We start from the raw sequence: 19,360 nt of genomic DNA on the forward strand, positions 1-19,360 counted from the left end.
TTGCTAATAATGAGCATGCTAATTTTGGGCTTACTCAAGAATCAACAGTCGTGCGATTTATGAGCATGCTACTTGCTGCGCGGGTGGATGCGCGTCTGAACAGGTTTGCTTATTGAGTATGCTAGTCGATCAGCGTTGCTATTCTGTATTCTCTTCACCTTCATCTCTATCTGTCTAACACGATACTATAGACAGAGAGTTATAAATACAAATTAGCATGTGTAATTGGAATGTTTGCTTTGAGCACGCTTATTCAAGAGTGTACTTAAAAATAACAGGCCTATTGCTAGCAAATGTAAACTGATAATAAGCATGCTCGTATGGAGCGTGCTATTTTAAAGCATGTGTAACAGTACCTTAATTTTAATTTTATTAGTAGAAGAGCCTTGTATGACAGAGTTTCTCATGGGAAGTTCTACCATCATGCTATGTTTCGGGCGTATTTTCTGGTGTAAGTATGTATAGGTTAACATCAACGCCTCAAGTTGAAGGACAGAAGACGGCACTTCGTAAGACATCTTCCTCGCAGTGTTTATCAAGTGCTTACAGTCGAGTGTTTTTAGGTAACGGTTTTCCACTTACTATCAGGTGGCTCATCTGCTTGACTCATGGATTTTAGACCCACCGCACTGCTACAATATGGGTTGGCGGGATTCGGATGTTAATGATAACGTCCGAAAGCGACGGCTTAACGAGCTTCCCAACTCCGGGCTAATAATTAATATTTTTCAAATGAAAAAAAGACTCAATATTTCATAGCCTGACCCAGGGTTTGAACCCAGGACCTCGTGATTTAAAACCACATGAACAAACCAGTGGACCAACGGAGCAGTTCTATGCTAGAACAGTACAGTGCTAGTATGCTACAGTACATGCTAGTACAGTAGTAATAATGACATAAAAAAGTAAGTAAACTCACCCTTCTTAGTAACAGTGGCGGTGGTGAGGGATCGATTCGACGGCGCGAGTATGTAGTGCGCGCTCGGCGACTGAGGAGTGCCGGATGACGTCACCACCTGCTACACAGAATTGCTTTATAGACAGTTTTCGTGTTTACTGTACTAAAACACTAAATAAAATGCAGAGGTAAAGAAAATTTACTAGCACTAGCTAGCCAAGTTATTATTGTGAGTGTCATGTTTTATTCCCGTATTCTCACAGGAACTGCGCAGATGAAACCGCTGGGTATCGGCTAGTTAGCTAAACATTTGTTTACGCTACGGATTTACATGCAATAAATGTATGTTACATAGTATTTACATATGTAACACCATTTGAAACTTAGTAGGTAAATCTTATTACAAACTAGCTGACTGCACGCGGTTTCACCCGCATGGTTCCCGTTTCCGTAGGAATACAGGGATAATTTATACTCGTATAGCCTTTAGCCTTTCTCGATAAATGCTATCTATCACTAAAAGAATTTTTCAAATCGGACTATTAGTTCCTGAGATTAGCGCGTTCAACCAAACAAACTCTTCAGCTTTATAATATTAGTATAGATACATAGGAATTGGTACATGAACTAAACAAATATAGCTGTGTAGCTACACTTAAATAATCCCAACTGATGGTTTCACTTTAAGTTCGCAGTGACAAGCTGGAAATAAAAATGGCGGCGTTCTCTGAAAGATCGTTTGAACTTTTCACAATTTCCGTTTGGTCGGGATTATCTAAAGTTGCCAACCTCAGCGCTCCACTACGTAGGTATGACTGATTGCGCAGCGAAAGGGGGATTTATTGAAAGTGCTGATTTTTTTTCTTTGTAATGTGTTAGTAACTATACCTACTCGTAGCATAAAATAAGGTTGTCTGATACGGGAATGCTAAATTATAGAAAAGTGCAAACCAAAAAATTCAAGTCGGTAAAAAGTATTTTTTTAACAAAATTATCTTGCTCCCTCGGTTTGAGTATTCTGAAAGTTGTAGTAGAATACGGTTGTCTGATACGGGAATGCTAAATTATAGAAAAGTGCAAACCAAAAAATTTAAGTCGGCAAAAAATATTTTTTTAACAAAATTATCTTGCTCCCTCAATCTGAGTATTCTGAAAGTTGTAGTAGTAGTTGAACAAAGATATCTTTGTGACAGATTGCCCTAGGAAGCAATTTTGCCATGTTTATTTTTACTGCCGTATTTAGTTTTACTACCATATTTATTTCTACTATCATGTTTATTTCTACTGCCATCTTTATTTTTACTGCCATGTTTAGTTCTTCTTCCATATTTATTTATACTGTTATGTTTATTTCTACTGCCAAGTTTAGTTCTACTGCCATGTTTATTTCTACTGTCACGTTTAGTTCTACTGGCATGTTTATTCCTACTGATATGTTTATATCTACTGCCATGTTTAGTTTTAATCCTATATTTATTTCTACTGCCATGTTTATTTCTACTGACATGTTTATTAAAATGTCTGTCTGTAATGTCAGAATAACTATGTTTTCTCACCAGAGTTAATTACACGATACTAAAAAACAATCAAGCTATTTTAAAGTCTGCGACCTTCTGTCTGTTTGTCTTTCCGTATCTGCCCGTCATACAGATTACTACGTTCTGGAAAAATCAATGGTTCTCGCGAAATTTTTGAACAACTGAATTTGTGATGGACGAGGTCACGGGGTTCTGCTAGTTACCGTATAAAACAAGCATAGAAGTTGTGTAAAATAAAATATTTTTTTAGAAAAGTAGTAATTTAGAGCCATAATATCATTAGGACATTTCGTGAATGACCCAGAATGAGTTTAAAACTCGTTGACCATACGACAGTTCAAATGGTAAAACTATTAACTACAGTTGTTCAGAAAATCTACCCAATTCATGTTAGACGGACCAAATCGCAGTGCCGTCCAAATTCCAAACTACATGGAGATTGGATGCTTAAGGGATTACGTCAGGCTTCCCAAGTAATCAGTCAGGCCGATGACGTCATAGAATACATGCCCTAATCTCAGTGTAATCTATCTCAGATGCAATGACTAAAATTGGAGAATGTACATAAATAAAATAAAATAAAATAAAAATGCCATTTATTTCTTACAGAAGTACTATTTTACAATGTTTGATAAGTTTAGTTTAGTTTTGTTAGTATCAAAAAGTAGATGATTATTATTTAGTAGTTAGTACTTTTGGTTTTATTAAATTCGTTATAGTTGGGAATATATTTATAGAATGTACATAGTCTAACAAAAATATTTTTTGGTGTGATTCTCATTTTTAAACTCTTAGAATCGAGTATTTTAACCGATTTAAAAAAAAGGAGGAGACTCTTAATTCGAGTGTATGTTTTTTTTTAACTCAATTGATGCAGTAGTAATAGTTTTTTTTTTGCTAAAAAATTTAAACTAGTATTTGCTTTTTAATAATTAAAAATAATGATTGTTTTTTTATATTTTAACTAATTTATTGAATATGTTCTATGATATCTGAATCTTTACCCAACACAAAATTCGATCAGGACAGTTATAATATATCAAGAGCTGGTTTTAGGTACACGTAGTTAATTAAACTTCCAGACTAATAATTGCAAGGCAAGTAAAAATAATAGGGAAATCAACTAGTTTTTAATCGACTTCAAATAAAAGGAGGTTTTCAATTCGTCGCGTATGTTTTACAATAAAAGTTTTTAAACACACACATACAGCCTTTAACAATAAAGGATTTTAATTTAGATATACAACATTTAACATAAACCAAACAGCACTTGTAAAAATACTTTTCAAAAACAGCTACGGTTTGTGCGCTGTAGCATAGTGCTGGTGACAGTTTATTTCACTCTTGCAAGTTTGTCGCGGTTCACAATAATAATACATATTATGAACATCATAAAGGCAACTGTCACCCGCACCATGCTACAGCGCACTAACTGTAATTGTAATAACTTACATTGGGCTGTGCGCTGTCAGTCGACATGGTGGAATTAGTAATAGGACTAGTGGCACACTGCGGCGACGCGAGGCTGGTGGGCGAAGTTATGGAGTGGGACGATGTACCTGGAAGAGATCTATATTAAAACAACCCACATCAGAGTTTCGCGTCTAAAGCGGATTAGTAAATAAAAAAAAATGCGTCTAAAGCACATAAATGTAGAGATAAATGAAATAAAATGAATTATTGATTCTGTATGTCTTTGCTATTCCTTCTTTTTTTTTGCGAAAATGGTCTGGTGTTTAAAAAAGACTCTTTTTGTACTAAAATTTATCGAAACTGTCATAGCGATTGAGGCATTAAGACTAAAAAAACCTAAAATAACTATTGCATAATTTTAGCTGATCGACAGTAAGAAATCAGAATTCAAAGGGTTTTCGGACGGCCGAAATCAGAATTCCCAAATTTTTAATTTTCTGGTGTTTGGTGGCGGAGCGGAAATTCGTCTATCGTATTTAAACTGGAATTACAACTTATTAACAAGTAGTACAAAAACTAAGGTAATATGTTCAAATTTCAAATAGGTTTGGTTAACGAACGCTTTTAAATAGCCTTTTGAAAAAGTTTGACTTTTAATATAACCCACATTTGCAGAGACTATCACAAGCTTGGAAGGCAGGTTTAAACACAGAACATAAAGCATTTAAGCTGCGATGTAGTAATTAAGAAAATCAATTCATTAAATAATATGTTTAATTTTTTAGATAACACAAATACATTACCTGATGGCAGTATAACCGAGTTCCTGACCGAGGAGTAAGGCGGCGGCGCAGGCGTCGATGCAGGCTTCGCTGTGTGCACCGTACTGAGACCAGTCCTCAGGTGAGGGTTGCCATACGTGGCTGCATAGCGCACGTCCACACCTTGGATTATACCGCCGTTTGGCACTCTCGCACCTAGGGGTAAGAGGTTATTTATTCATCATTCCTCAATAAGGTACTTCTTCTGGTTGTGTAAGTGCCGTAGGCTCCTTAATGGGACCTCAGCAGCATCACTAATGGGGTTTGGACGAGCGCAGAAGCATCGCCTGATGGGGCCCAAAGGCAGAAGCAGAGTGGATGGGCGGAACGACTCTCTAAGGGCGTCTCCTCTGAGACTCGGACCTTCATTCATAGTAAGAGGTTATTTATTCATCAACAATTAGGTACTTTTTCTTCTGATTGTGTAAGCGCCGTAGGTTCCTTAATGGGACCTCAGCAGCGTCACCAGGTGGGTTTGAGCGAGCGCAGAAGCATCGCCTGATGGGGCCAGAAGGCAGAAGCAGAGTGGATGGGCGGAAGGATTCTCTAAGGGCGTCTCCTCCGAGACTCGGGCCATCATCATCTAGTTAACACTCTTATAGTTGAAAGAGGACATTGGTGTTACGGGACAACACTGAAGGTGGGTTTAAAAGATACCAGCTGCTGGAAATGTTACAATAAAACAAGGTCATGTATTACGAAAATAAAGGCACATTGATCTTAGGGGAACATGGGGAAATCATATCTTTGGGTAACTTAGTGTGGTTATGATAAAATCTGTGGTCTCACACAATGACGCAGGAGAATATGGGCACATTTTTCATGAGGAATGTGGAGTAAAGCAGATCATAAGCATAAAGTGATAAAATCTGCCCTAATCTTCACAATTACATGTTAAGGCATGTGGGGAAAACAGGCTACTGGTTAATGGCTGGTTACTTATCTTACAGTGGTATTCATAGACGTTGCAGGGGCACCTCCAGGGAATCATTCACCCGCTGAATGTCAAATTCTCAAACAAATAGAGGTCAAATTTGACACTCAGCGGCTGAATTAACCCCTACAAGGTCTATGAATTCCACTGTTACAGTGTTTAAATCTAACCTTCATTTGACAATGTGTTCAAAGCGGTGCTACTGTCTTGTCTCTTGGTGGACCGCTGCAAAGAGTTGCTCTGCGACCCATTGCTGGCGTTGTATTGAACGGATGACGGTGTATCCACGCTTCTGGGTAGACTGCCGTTTATAGACCTTCGAATAAAACACAAATAAATTTTTAAGTAAATTGGAAGCTATTATTTCGTAATAATACATCATTTTGACGGCCTCCGTGGCGCAGTGGTATGCGCGGTGGATTTACAAAACGGAGGTCCTGGGTTCAATCCCCGGCTGGGCAGATTGAGACTTTCTTAATAAGTCCAGGTCTGGCTGGTGGGAGGCTTCAGCCGTGGCTAGTTACCATCTTATCGGCAAAGACGTACCGCCAAGCTATTTAGGGTTCCGGTAAAATGCTGTGTAGAAACCGAAAGGGGTGTGGATTTTCATCCTCCTCCTAACAAGTTAACCCGTTTCCATCTTAGACTGCATCATCACTTACTACCATCAGATGAGACTGTAGTCAAGAGTTAACTTGTAAAGAATAAAAAAAATCATCATTTTTATCAGCCCATTACAGAGCCAGATCTTCTTCCTTACAGGAGACTTTTAGACCCACAACGCTTCTTCAATGTGGCTTGGCGAATTTAGGGTGACACTGTTTTAAGGAACACTATCAGATGTCGATATCACATAGCCCGATGTATTTAAACCAATGGCACTTAATTTAACAAACAACAGTTGTTACTGTTATTATATTAATTTGCGTGAAAACCATAAAAGTATGTGATGCGACAAATATATATGTTTATCGGATAAAGATTTAACAGACCACAACGAAAGCTAAACTATACAAATACACCAAAAAATTATGCCTTAATTGTTGCACTTAATGAATTTAATGGGAGTAATGAATGTTAACTCTGCTAATGTTAAAATAACAAGCGGAAAGTTATAATCGGAGGCCTGCGGTACACTGATTACCTCTTTCTAGAAAGTTCCTAAATAAGGTTATGTGTACACATCAACGCACACAATGGGTACGCTTTTGTTAACTATGTTACATTTTTTGAATAATTTCTAGATAATGACACAAGAAAAATAGCTTTTAATTTAAGTGAAAGTTTAATTGCCTTTAGCAGGGTGCACTCTCTAGTATTCAAACTTTGACTTTGAATATTAAAAGACACTAACTTATTTTTGACAAAATTTGTTAATGAAGTAAGAACTTTGATTAATTTCGAAAAATAACGAAAAACCCACACGGCACACAAGGCAGTTGTTGTAGTTTTGTAAATATTATATTTCAATAAAATAAATAAAAAAAACTACAAATATTTTTGTAGCTTTTTTAATGTATTTTGTTTGGTATTGGATTTGCTCTAGCAAAACTTTCTGTTTACTTTTGCTCATAGAAAACAGCAAAAATAGAAGGCAAGAAAACAATTACTATTTACTTTGTGGAATAAATACCTATTTGGTGTAAGTTTCTCACTGCCCAGCGTTGGAGACTGCACTCTCAAGGAACCGGGCGTGTAGTCGTGGCCATAGTGTACGTAGGTTTGGTAACCGTTACCAAAACCGTTTACCTAAAATAAAAATAAAAATATTTAAAAACAGCAAAAATTACGTCTACTGACACTAGTTCGTTAAGTGCGGTAAATACAACATCACAATTTGATATTGTATTGAACGTTTTATTACTTTAGACGGGTGGTTTTGTACGAGATTTTATTAAAGTTTCATCATCATCATCATCTGTTTTTCATTATCCTACATAAGTGAGGTCAGCAAAATGTATCAATTTCTTCTATACTCTTCTATAATCGACAACTTATCATATATTTCTTTTATTCCTCTTTCACACTCTCAAACAGGCTCATCTCATTTCTTTGGCTTTTCTTTCCTCTTGTGTATTTCTATTTCAACCTTCTACTGATAATAGGACTTTCTTCCTTCCACATCTAATGTCTGCACCAAGGTAACCTTTTACTCCCCAACTTTTCCGTCACTTCACGTTGAAATATAGGTACATTCAGGTCTTATTTTATACATCCTAACCACATCATACATCCATCTCAACATACGTATTTCGTTCACATTCATTATTCTTAGTGTGAAACGAATATTATACTCCAAGTAAAGGAAAAGATTATGTTCAAGGTTTTTACAAAATCAACAATATTTACAAATTCAACAATATTTTACAAAGTCCACACAACTTATAAGAATCTACGTACTCGTAAGCTTGCTATATCTATAGAGGTAATATAGCTGGGCTCGTCTATTTCTTTATTTGGAACGATTAGTATAAACATGTCAATATGTCGCTTACCTCATAACATGATGGATGGCTCACAGATGAGCAGTGAAGTTGGAAGCAAACTAAGACAAAACCTTTAATACGCTATGCATGGTAACCGCTTTTAAAACCACTCACCTTATAACAATCCACGTAAGCGGGGTCCGTGTAGTCATTGCTGTATCTATACGGCTGGTATGTGCTGGTCTGATTTATTGCGGACAGCGGCACCGACCCGGCGAGAGGTATGCCGCTCCCTAATTTGGCGTTGGAACATAATGTACTATCCGATCCAGTGTTTGAATAATCCTGCAAATGTTAAACCATTAGTGGCGATACTTTTTAGCAGACTTACAGTGGAATTCATAGACGTTGCAGGGGCACCCCCAGGGGACCATTTATCCGCTGACTGTCGAATTCTTAAACACATATAGTTTAAATTTGACACACAGCGGGTGAACGATCCACATTCCAATGTTAGATCTACAAAATCTACAGTTTTATTTTGTAACAGATACATAGTTTAGTAATAAATAAAATGATTCATTAATGAAAATCGAAATTCAAACAATGGGCATCACATTTAAACAAAAACACATTAATTAAATGAAAAACATCATTGCAGAGCATCACATTTTTAAACAAAGTCACAATTCAGTTATAACATTATGAAATACTTGATTTAAAAGCATCACAATTTTTAATAAAACAGTTCAGTAATAAATGAAAATATGGTTCATTGTTGGGCATCAGATTGTGTAACAAAGACACAGTTCAGTAACAAAATGTAATGGAATATGGATAAGTTACCGTTAAATTGTAAAATACGTTAGTTAAATTGTAATCAATATGTTCAGGTCACAATATATCAACAGATTACAATATCACGAGTAAGATTATAAATTAACGTGTTTTACAATTTAACGGTGTCAGATATACATCGGCTGATGTGAGCATATCTTGAAAAAGAACATCACTATTTGTAACAAAACAGTTAAATCATAAAATGAAATTATTGATTGTAGCGCATCAAATTTTGAAACAAAGACAAGTTCAGTAATAAAATGAAATGCTCCATCTATGAACTCGGCGAGTTTGTGTTAGCACTACAAATCAAAGCGCTGCAATATGCAAAGTGTAACACGTTTCGTCAAAATCTGATTAACTGACGCAATAGGACACTGGTTCAAACGGTATGTGAGGATGGACAGATCCAGTAGATTATCGGCACCCGCTCAATCGCGTAGGGTTTATGCCACGCATTGATTGCTAACGTTTCGTATGCATCGTAGACAGAGGAGTAAATAGACGCATTGATAGCATCCATTGCATTATTCCAAAAAATAGAACAACTTATGCTTTCAGTCTGTAAATAAACGAGACAGCGATTCGAGGTTCGATGTCATGACACAAGGGCGTTCTTACAGACCTTGACGTCTGTCTGACAATTATAAAACATTGGTTCAGACCGTATGTGAGGATGGACAGATCCAGTAGATTATCGGCACCCGCTCAGTCGCATAGGGTTTATGCCACGCATTGATTGCTAACGTTTCGTATGCATCGTAGACAGAGAAGAAAATAGATGCATTCCGTTACATTATCTCAAAAAGTAATACAACAAAGGCTTGCACTCTGTAAAGAAACGAGACGTAGCGATACGATGTTCGGAACTAAAATAAATGGTCACTACAACGTCACTCAAACATCTCTTAAATAATAAGCATCTCCTAGGCCCATCAACTCAAGAGACGTACAAGCAGGTAATGGAAAAAGAAAAACTCATGACAAACGTGGAACATCCAAATTAAATTAGAAGGTCAAAATCAAAGTTTGTAATCAAATTCAATTCCATTAATCATCATTTTGAACGAATGAACGAACAAAAAAATATTTAAACGCAATACCTATTCTAAACGAATCCAAGTTGTACACAATTTAGACCTATTACAAAACAACATTATACAGAAAATCGTCTTAAACGTAAATTTTCATACAAGTACCTCGCATACTTTGTTCCCTAGGGGCTTTTCCGGTTACAGATGTCAGATGGCAATCGCAAAGTATAAATTGAGACTGTCAAAAGTGAGTAAGAGAAAACAGACCCATCGAGGTTGAGTAAAAATACAAATTTAAGACTTTTATTACTTTGATAATCGGTATTTGTGATTTTAATAAGCATTTGAACTTTTTATTTTCACTATTGTACAAGAATAATAAGAAAAAATACTCGAAAATACAAAAAACATTAAAAATTACTAGTTTAAACTCAGAATTAGTATGCAAAACAGCCTTTTTTCTTATAGTACAACTTCAAAGATACTAAATTTGCCATCTTGCAACTTAAATAAAACGTAAATACATATATCTACGAATACAATCATCTATAGTAAAGGAAAACCTAATGTGCAATGGTTTATTACCAAACAAATTAGAAATTAAAGTAAAAAATGCTATTTCATATCTGATTTATTTTAATTAATAATAGTATATTCATTACATAGATATTAGCTACATCTGATTATTATAAGCTTACTTATCAAATTATTTCATTCAAGTTAATTAAAATAAGTGTAAAATGAATTTGGATTTCTACCCTCATTTTTAATATATTTGTTGATAAACATTGTACATCGACTTTGGATTTAGTATAAGTTAAAATGAAAACAGTGCTTACGATTTCACAGCTGCCATTAGCTTGCCGAAGTTCCAGTTTCAGGTCGCTTATGTTAGAATTTCTGTCGTTCTCTTTGAAAAGCTCCTCTGCTGTAACAGTTACATCCGGTTTCTCTGTGACCTGCGCTTGCTTGTTCTTCCTTTGCTTCCGCTGACAGAGTATCACTAGCATTATCACTGCAGCCACCATAATGGTACCAGAAGTCACTCCGAACAGAATCAGCAGTAGAGGAAATGATTCTAAAAAGAAAATCATTATCTATACTAATATTATAAACCTGAAGAATTTGTTCGTTTGTTTGTTTGTTTGAACGCGCAAATCTCAGAACTACTTCTTCTTCTACGTCGTTACACTCTTGACAGAGTGGTCGTGGTCGTCATTTGGGTGTGGTGGCAAGCCTCACTATCCGTCGCCATTCGTCCCGTAGAGTGGCTCTCCTAGAACATTCGTGGAGCGATCCATGGAGAGCGGTTTTTACTTGGTCAGTCCAGCGCATCAGAACTACTAGTCGGATTTGAAAAGTTCTTTCAGTGTTAGATAGCCTATTTATCGAGAAAGGCTACATATTATTACGCTAAGACTAATAGGAGCTTAGAACCTAAATTCTACGCGGACGAAGTCGCGAGCGTCCGCTAGTCTTAGATAAATATAATTTTACACATAATACTAGCGGACTCGCTCAAGCTTCGCTTTGACTTATTAATTTATTTATTTGCACTTCTTCCCTATCCTTACCTTACACTACCATACTCCTATCCCTACCCCTACCCTACCCCTACCCTACCTCTACTCTACCCCTACCCTACCCTACCCTACAACTACCCTACCACTACCCTACCCCTACCCTATCCCTATACCATAAACCTACCCTACCACTACCCTACCCTACCCCTACCCTACCCCTACCCTACCCCTACCCTACCCCTACCCTACCACTACCCTACCCCTACCCTACCCCTACCCTACCCCTACCCTACCCCTACCCTACCGCTACCCTACCCCTACCCCTATGGTATCCCTATACCATACCCCTACCCTACCACTACCCTATCCTAGGATTTAGGGGTTTGAAAAATAGATGTTGGCCGATTCTCAGACCTACTGAATATGCACAAAAAATTTCATCAAAATCGGTCGAGCCGTTTCGGAGGAGTTCAAGTTCGAACACCGCGACACGAGAATTTTATATATTAGATAATATTTACATATAAATTACATAAACCTATTCTTGTATAAACACTCTCCAAGGAACAAAGCTCTACTCTAAGCCAACTGTGAAATTAATAGTTAAATTAATATTAAATTAATAATTATTTATAGCTCTAATTACTCGTACTCTAAAATGTTTAGAGATTGTGTAGGCTTGATCATTAATATTTATGACGTATAAAATAATAATTGTTTATTCTTCAGAGGCAGAGAAGGTGGTAAGATATTTAATCCCTTAAGTATATCTACCAAAGGTTAATTACTTCTAAAATTATACATTTAATAATGAATAATTTTTTATGTTACATAATTACGCAAGGAATATTGTTACATAATTATGTTGTAACACACATTTTAATGTCGCCTTAGTTTTAAATACTTCAAAAAAAGTTAGATCATTTCATAATATTTTCTTCTTCGCTTAGGTCGCCAAAATTTCATAACAGCAATTTTTTCATAACAGCCATAAATTTCATAAAAACCGATTTTAATAGTTTATGTTTCTTTGCTCTAACACTTAATCTAACACAGGGATGTGTGCAAAGAACAGACAAAAATCAAAACAATCGGTGTTGATATATTTTTTTTATTCTCTACAAGTTAGCCCTTGACTACAATCTCAACTGATGGTAAGTGATGATGCAATCTAAGATGGAACTGGGCTAACTTGTTAGGAGTAGGATGAAATCCACACTCCTTTCGGTTTCTACACGACATCGTACCGGAACGCTAAATCGCTTGGCGGTACGTCTTTGTCAGTAGGGTGGTAACTAGCCAAGGCTGAAGCCTCCCACCAGCCAGACCTGGACCAATTAAGAAAACCTCAATCGGCCCAGCTGGGGATCGAACCCAGGATCTCCGTCTTGTAAATCTACCGCCCACACCATTGCACCACGGAGGCCGTCAAAATAATTCTGTATGACAATTCTGTTTGAGAATGTTTGTTTAAGTCTTTAAAAAAATATAGTTCATTATTAATTATTTATATTACGTAACAAATTAATTAAGCCAATGTAAACAAAGAGACAAAAGAGCCTTCAAATTTCCGTAAGACCCTTATCAATTGGTTTTGTCTATTTCGGTAAAATAAACCCGGGATTATATTTCACTTAAGTACCCACGTAACCTTCACCCGATATATCATGATACAATAACAAGAATACAAATTACTTACTATACCTACTAAACAAAATCTATAAAAAAAATTTAAAATTAAAAATGAGCAGCCCACTTTGCCTTTTTATAAACATGTTTTAATTTAATTTATAAAATTAAAATTTTACGAAAAATAATCAATTAAATATTTAAATCAAATAAACGAATGTCTATACTCGCACGAGCACACATACATACACAACCTTAAACAAAAATTTAAAGAGACAGAGAGAAACAAAAGGAAAAGTCGTATGTAACGTGTGATGTATCGCTTTTATGTGAACATTTCTGGCAAATCGCTTCAGTGTCAGCCAAGTTAGTATTTTCAAGAAAACGGGACAAATATAGGAAGGTATCAAAACACAAACATGTGAAAAAATACACAAACATTTTCAAGATACTGACCGAACGCACTAACTCACACACAAACACATTCAATCATTTACGTACATTATACATAACAAAAATAAATAGATGCAGAGGAGAAAGAGAAAAGAAAGGTCTGTAACGCACGATGTAACGCTTTTTCCTTACGTGACGATTTGTCACATCGCTGTATTAACAACGTAAAGAAACTTCGTTTCAAAAATATGAAGAAAATATCGTAAATTTTCAAGTAAAAGGGACAATCATGGGAAGTTATCAACTAAAAAAATGTGTCGGTCCAAAAATACACAAATATTTTCAAGGCACATAGTGACAGATGCCTTCTTTTATGCGCCGGGCGTAAAGTTAAAACGACAATACATTTACGATAATGTGTGGTCGTTGGGCCCATAATGGGTCGCCGTCAATGTCTAGGGGGTAATATTGATGTCCCTTGATGTTCGCAAACTAGTCCCAAAGATGTATTCGGTTTTTACGACCGCCCAAACGGAAACCCTGATTGAGATATTGGTGACATGGTGAAAGTTTCACTGGTATTAGATATAGATAATGTATATTTTATCAGCATTGTACTGTAATAAAGTATAATGTATACTAATATATATCTATATTAAGGAATTCCTTAACCCTACATCCTGTAGTCACAAGTCTAGGACTCTATTCGGAGTTTTTCTCTCTACCACGCGATGAACCCGGCACCTGCACGGTTAATTCATGGAATACTAAGATATTCATCTCTAATATTATAAATAGGTAAAGTTTGTAATCTTCTTAGGTTGTAGGGGGTAGGTAATCTTTGGATCTAAAATACCCATTTTGAAAACTCCTTTACCTACTAATAAAAGGCCATGTTATTTACAAGTGTTGTTGGCTGCATTTTACCCCCTATTCCTAAGGGAACTATGTGGGAACCACGGAGTTTCGGCGAGTAAATTTTGTAGAATATAATTTTGTGAAGAACTGAATATTGAAATTATAAAATATTGTAAATATTATAAAAACCGAAGAACTGGAAGAAGGAAAATAAAGAGATTCTAAAAATAAGTAAATAAAAATTGAAATCCATCAATTTATCCACAAAAATATAAATAAAAAACTTCTTCAAAACCTTAATATGAAAGTGAAGTGAAAAACAAATTAACTTACGTGAATCATAAAGTGTTTCGAAGAAACTAAAATACAAAAATAATAACGTGTGGTATAAAAGTTCTTAAAAGTCAAGAAACGAAAGATTTATGTCTCGCTGCAATAAAACTTGTACAATGGTAGAATGGGGAGGCGCCTTCCCCTGGGTAATACACAATCGCGGAATAAAGTTTTAGATTTTTAAAACTAAAAATACGTTCTGATTTCGAACGTTCAACTTGAATCTGCGGCCGAATTGAAAAAGTTCCCGCCTTGATATATTTATAAATATTTCCTGGAAGCGTCTTTGTGACTTTTCAAATAGGAAAACGAATTGTATTAAAAAAAACAGGTTTATGTTGTGAACATGGGCTGTGTGTTTCAGGTACTGTGAAAGTATTCTCTCTCTGCCTTCGCCTTACAAAATGCGTTATTGCATTCAATCATTATCGCTTAGAAGGCTGTTACTATATCAGAAAATAACTCTGAGCACTATGCCGTCATTTCTGAGCGGTACAGGTGAGTACGCGAATAAATGGAATTTCTCAGGTACAAAGGTAGTAACAGCCTTCTAAGTATTATTCTCGTCGGTTCAATTTTTCAAGAGCTTGTAGTCTATTGGCACTACAGGTGAAAGTTGCCATTTTTGTGAACATATTAGGCGTACGTGGAAAATTACATTTATTATACAAGAAGCATCAACACGTATTACCACAATTACCCCCCAGATCTCCATATCAAGTCACCGTGAATCAGTACCCCCATCTCAATAGGCGATTGCTACATCAATATTATAATTTATTCGCATACATATCCCCTACCTGTAGACCTGACGTCTTGCTGGCTACAGTTTATCGACGAGTAATGTTATGATTTGATTAATGTTGATATATTCAGGCGTTGAATTCATTCACAAAAATATTGATGCATAATGTATTTTTGAACAGGGAAAATAATAAAACATCGGACATATCAATATCAGACTGACAGAATGTAAAGACAAACTTACTTGATATTATACGGATAATCCTGATTTAGCAATTGCAAAGATAGTAGAGTGAAATGTGTTATGTGGATTTTCAATTTAATTACCTAGTTATCTCCAAATCATTTATGGTCTTCTAATATCAGTGTGAAACGTTTATCATGAGTATTTTTAATTAGATCTATTTTGTTCAAATTATTTCATTCTGAACTGTTACATCATCATCATCCTCATCTCCTTACCCTTATCCCACTTAAGTGGGGTCGGAAAAATATGTCAATCTTTTCCATTCATCTATATTACTCGTCAACTCATCATCCACTCCTTTTACACATGTCCTCTTTCACATCATCCAACCATCTCTTCTTTGGCCTTCCTCTCCTCTTATGTCCTTCCACTGGCACATTCAACATTTTTCTAGTAATATGACTTTCCTCCCTACGCATTACATGGCCATACCAAGCTAACCTTCTACTCCTCAATTTTTCTGTCACTTGCTCTTGTATACTCATTCTGAACTGTTACATTAATAGTAATAGCATTCGACAAATCCAGTGTGTAAACATCACATTTGTATAATAAAGGTGAAAATTTGTGAGTGTGTTTGGGCCTGTAGTACTTTTTCACAAGTACTAAACTAATTGTCTGTCATTAAGTTTCGAGATAACAAATAGAGTACCATGGTTTAACATATGGGGTACGTTTTATCCCGGATATTCGAGAAAACGTTCTTACGAGATTTGTAGATAACAGAATTTCACATGGAAAAGTTAGTGGCGCTCACTATTTAAATCATAATGTTCACATAGACATCAAATTATAACCATAAGCGATCTCCATACTCACTGGTGGGCCTCAGGGTGATTTCCAAAGTATCGCTTCCATAGTCATTTGAAACGTTGCATTTGTAAGTTCCAAAGTGCTTCGACTGACTCTCCCGAATGGTCAGAGTTGAGTTGACAACGCCACCCGGTTGTATGTCTTCACGAAACAGGTAATCCTGTAAATAAATAAGATATTACAAACAAATAACAGTGCCGGAGATATTGCTAACGAATAAACATATTTAAACAAACGCGTAGTTCCAATTTGTTATACTTACTATGGAACATTATACTATATCACTGGGCAAATGACTTTAGGCTCAAAAGCTAGAACTTAGAGACCTTAAGCCAGTTTAATAAGAACAATGGACAAAGTTATATTTAAAAAAAAAAGAAATTGGACAAATTGAGAATTTTTATAAGGATTATTAAACTTATAAGCAACTCTTTGTGTAGTTTTACATGATAGAGTAAACATTGTTAGGAACATCTAATTTGCCTCAATAGCTCAACGAAAAGAGCGGTTGGACTCATCAGCAAAGGGTGGTGGTTCGTTCCCCGCCCCGTTGGTCTATTGTTGTACCCACTCCTAGCACAGTCTTTCCCGACTAGTTTGAGTGGAATAGTAATATTGGTCATACTATAAAAAAATATATGGCAAATATTCTATAAAAAAAAAAAAAACAAAAAATATTTAGAAGAACAAATACACCAAAATATTTTAAAGATAAGTACTTTGCATCGTACAAAAACTAAAACTCGTTGATTCGACAAGGATAATAGTTAAAATCTCGATAAGTTTTAACGTTAAATAACATATGAAACTACTAAAGAAAACAAAATATGTCAAAGTAAATAACATTGTCTTAAATGTATAAAACGTTAATAAAATGTATAAACTAGGTGGCCTAAAGCCAAAAACCTATTATATAACTAATAATAAGCACTACAACCCAATATACAGCTTCTATAAAACCTTTTACCGTACTAGCTCCCCGCTAATTCGTGGTTGTGTGTTACGTTCCAATATCGATAGGTTCTAGCTTCCAGCTGTTCGAAAATTAATTTCCCTTGATAAATATATTACAAGCACGAAATTGGGTCACGATTAAACCCCTATAATATTAATCATCCCTTACAATATTGATTACTATTGTTACAAATTACCCTTGTCTAATCATCTAATAACTTTATTAGACCGACCGACAAGTTAATGACAATGCAATATCAATTTCTATAGCTTGTAATTTTTACAAAATGTTTATGTTTATTGTTATGTATATTGCAATATCCGGTCTCATAGGATATATAATTATTTATGTTTAGGTTGCCTGGAAGAGATCACTATTAGTGATAAGGTCGCCTATTGCCTATAAAATTGATGTGTTCTTTTCTTTTTTGTGCAATAAAGTTATTATAAATAAATGAAATAATTTTTTTATTATCATTGCTAGTTATACAGCATTTGAGTGTGTTCAAACAAGCGGATACTAACAGTCAAAATATTTAATGAATATTTTTTCCGACAATCAATTGTTAAATGACTAAGTGGTACAAGAATGCCTCTCTGACTGAGAGTTACAAATTTGTACCTTTTGCCGTGGCTTGGGCCATGGAGTCGCAGTGCCAGAAAAATTTACCAAATCATTACACCACGGTTAGTTGCCTCGACTGGTGACAGAAGGGCTGGCTCATTTTTTACGCAAAGAATCAGCCTGGCTGTCCAGCGCGGAAATACAACCAGTATTCTTGCCACAATTCCACGTGGACATGATTTGTATAGTTATTAAGATAATTAGCTTAAGTTCCTTCTTTCTCAATAAAATAAAAAAATGACTAATAACTACAAAATGTACAGATCTACAATAAATTACTATCTGATATGAAAGAAGCTAAATCTATATTTATTTACAAAAATAAATTAAAATTTTATTTATTGAATAACATGTCATTGTAACACATGTCGCATCCAATAAGCTCTAATCTTTGTTTTATTAAAATTAGTCGAGTATTCTACGTAACAAACGTGTAATTTTTAAACTATGTAAAATTTAAGTCTAATTAGTCTGTAAACACGTGAATTTACCTTAATGAGTTAACTTTATTTCTCATATAAGCGAATTTAACCATTCGCTGCCCGCGAATATTTTATCAAAAAGCCCGTCTGTGTTGAAGAAGCCGACAGATACGATGGGCGACCGGTCGTCCATTTAGGAGTCAAGTGGTTAATGTAATTCTTTTGAGTAAAATAAGGATCTTAAACCAGATGTAGTATTAGCAAAGGTTACAAGATCACAGGTTGTAAATGACCTGCCCTACATTCTCCTATAACAGGAGTTATTATAAAAATTTTACAATACACAAAAAATAAAATGACAGACAGAGTAAGATAAGACATAGAAAAAGCGGATAAAAAAAATATCTGAAAAAAAAAACAATTGTCAAGACGGCTGTGGCTATTGGTATTGCAGATGATCACTTAACATCAAGTGTCAAGTTTGCTCAGCCTTTAGATTTTAACTTACGTGATCATGCACAGTATCGATTTCCTTGTCTTCGTATGTCCACACAATGGTGTCGATTCGAGGTACGGAGAAAGCAGCGCACTCTATGTTCACGGTATCGCCTTGTGAACCGAATTGTGTATGGTTGGAGATGATTTTCGGTGGACCTAAAACAATATACATATTTTAGATACTAGAGTTCTTCTAGCTACTGTGAATGTGCCAGACATTTGAAATTTTATAAAAGCTGAAAGCTTGTTAGCCTATTTATGCTCCTACCATGGGTAAACACAAATGATATAGAGTTTGGACAGCATCCAGACCTCGATTTCTGAACTGAATTCTTCTATGATTTTGGGGAAAATATAAAAATAAACTACTTTATACTAGGAAGTTTGAGAGACTATACTCAATAGTTTAATCATAAG

The 19,360-nt window shown here is 35.5% G+C and overlaps 1 protein-coding gene across 6 annotated transcripts in view; it reads right to left on the reverse strand.

The window, feature by feature from the left end:
- Positions 1–19,360, reverse strand: part of LOC112050676 (irregular chiasm C-roughest protein) — a 156,257-nt gene that overhangs the window by 6,169 nt on the left and 130,728 nt on the right. For 3 of the 6 annotated variants that reach the window (XM_052887155.1, XM_052887154.1, XM_052887156.1), the window contains exons 13-21: positions 18,954–19,099; positions 16,451–16,604; positions 10,744–10,982; positions 8,205–8,375; positions 7,238–7,353; positions 5,775–5,920; positions 4,653–4,826; positions 3,889–3,995; positions 920–1,019 (exon numbers count right to left, since the gene is read on the reverse strand). In XM_052887155.1, coding sequence (XP_052743115.1) covers positions 920–1,019; positions 3,889–3,995; positions 4,653–4,826; positions 5,775–5,920; positions 7,238–7,353; positions 8,205–8,375; positions 10,744–10,982; positions 16,451–16,604; positions 18,954–19,099 — 1,353 coding nt within the window. Of the gene's footprint in view, positions 1–919; positions 1,020–3,888; positions 4,007–4,652; positions 4,827–5,774; positions 5,921–7,237; positions 7,354–8,204; positions 8,376–10,743; positions 10,983–16,450; positions 16,605–18,953; positions 19,100–19,360 lie in introns of those variants that run through there. The other 3 variants (XM_052887157.1, XR_008251687.1, XR_008251686.1) reach the window with 3 other exon arrangements.

Source organism: Bicyclus anynana, chromosome 18 (genome assembly GCF_947172395.1).
Source record: "Bicyclus anynana chromosome 18, ilBicAnyn1.1, whole genome shotgun sequence".
In the NCBI taxonomy this organism is placed as follows: Eukaryota; Metazoa; Arthropoda; class Insecta; order Lepidoptera; family Nymphalidae; genus Bicyclus; species Bicyclus anynana.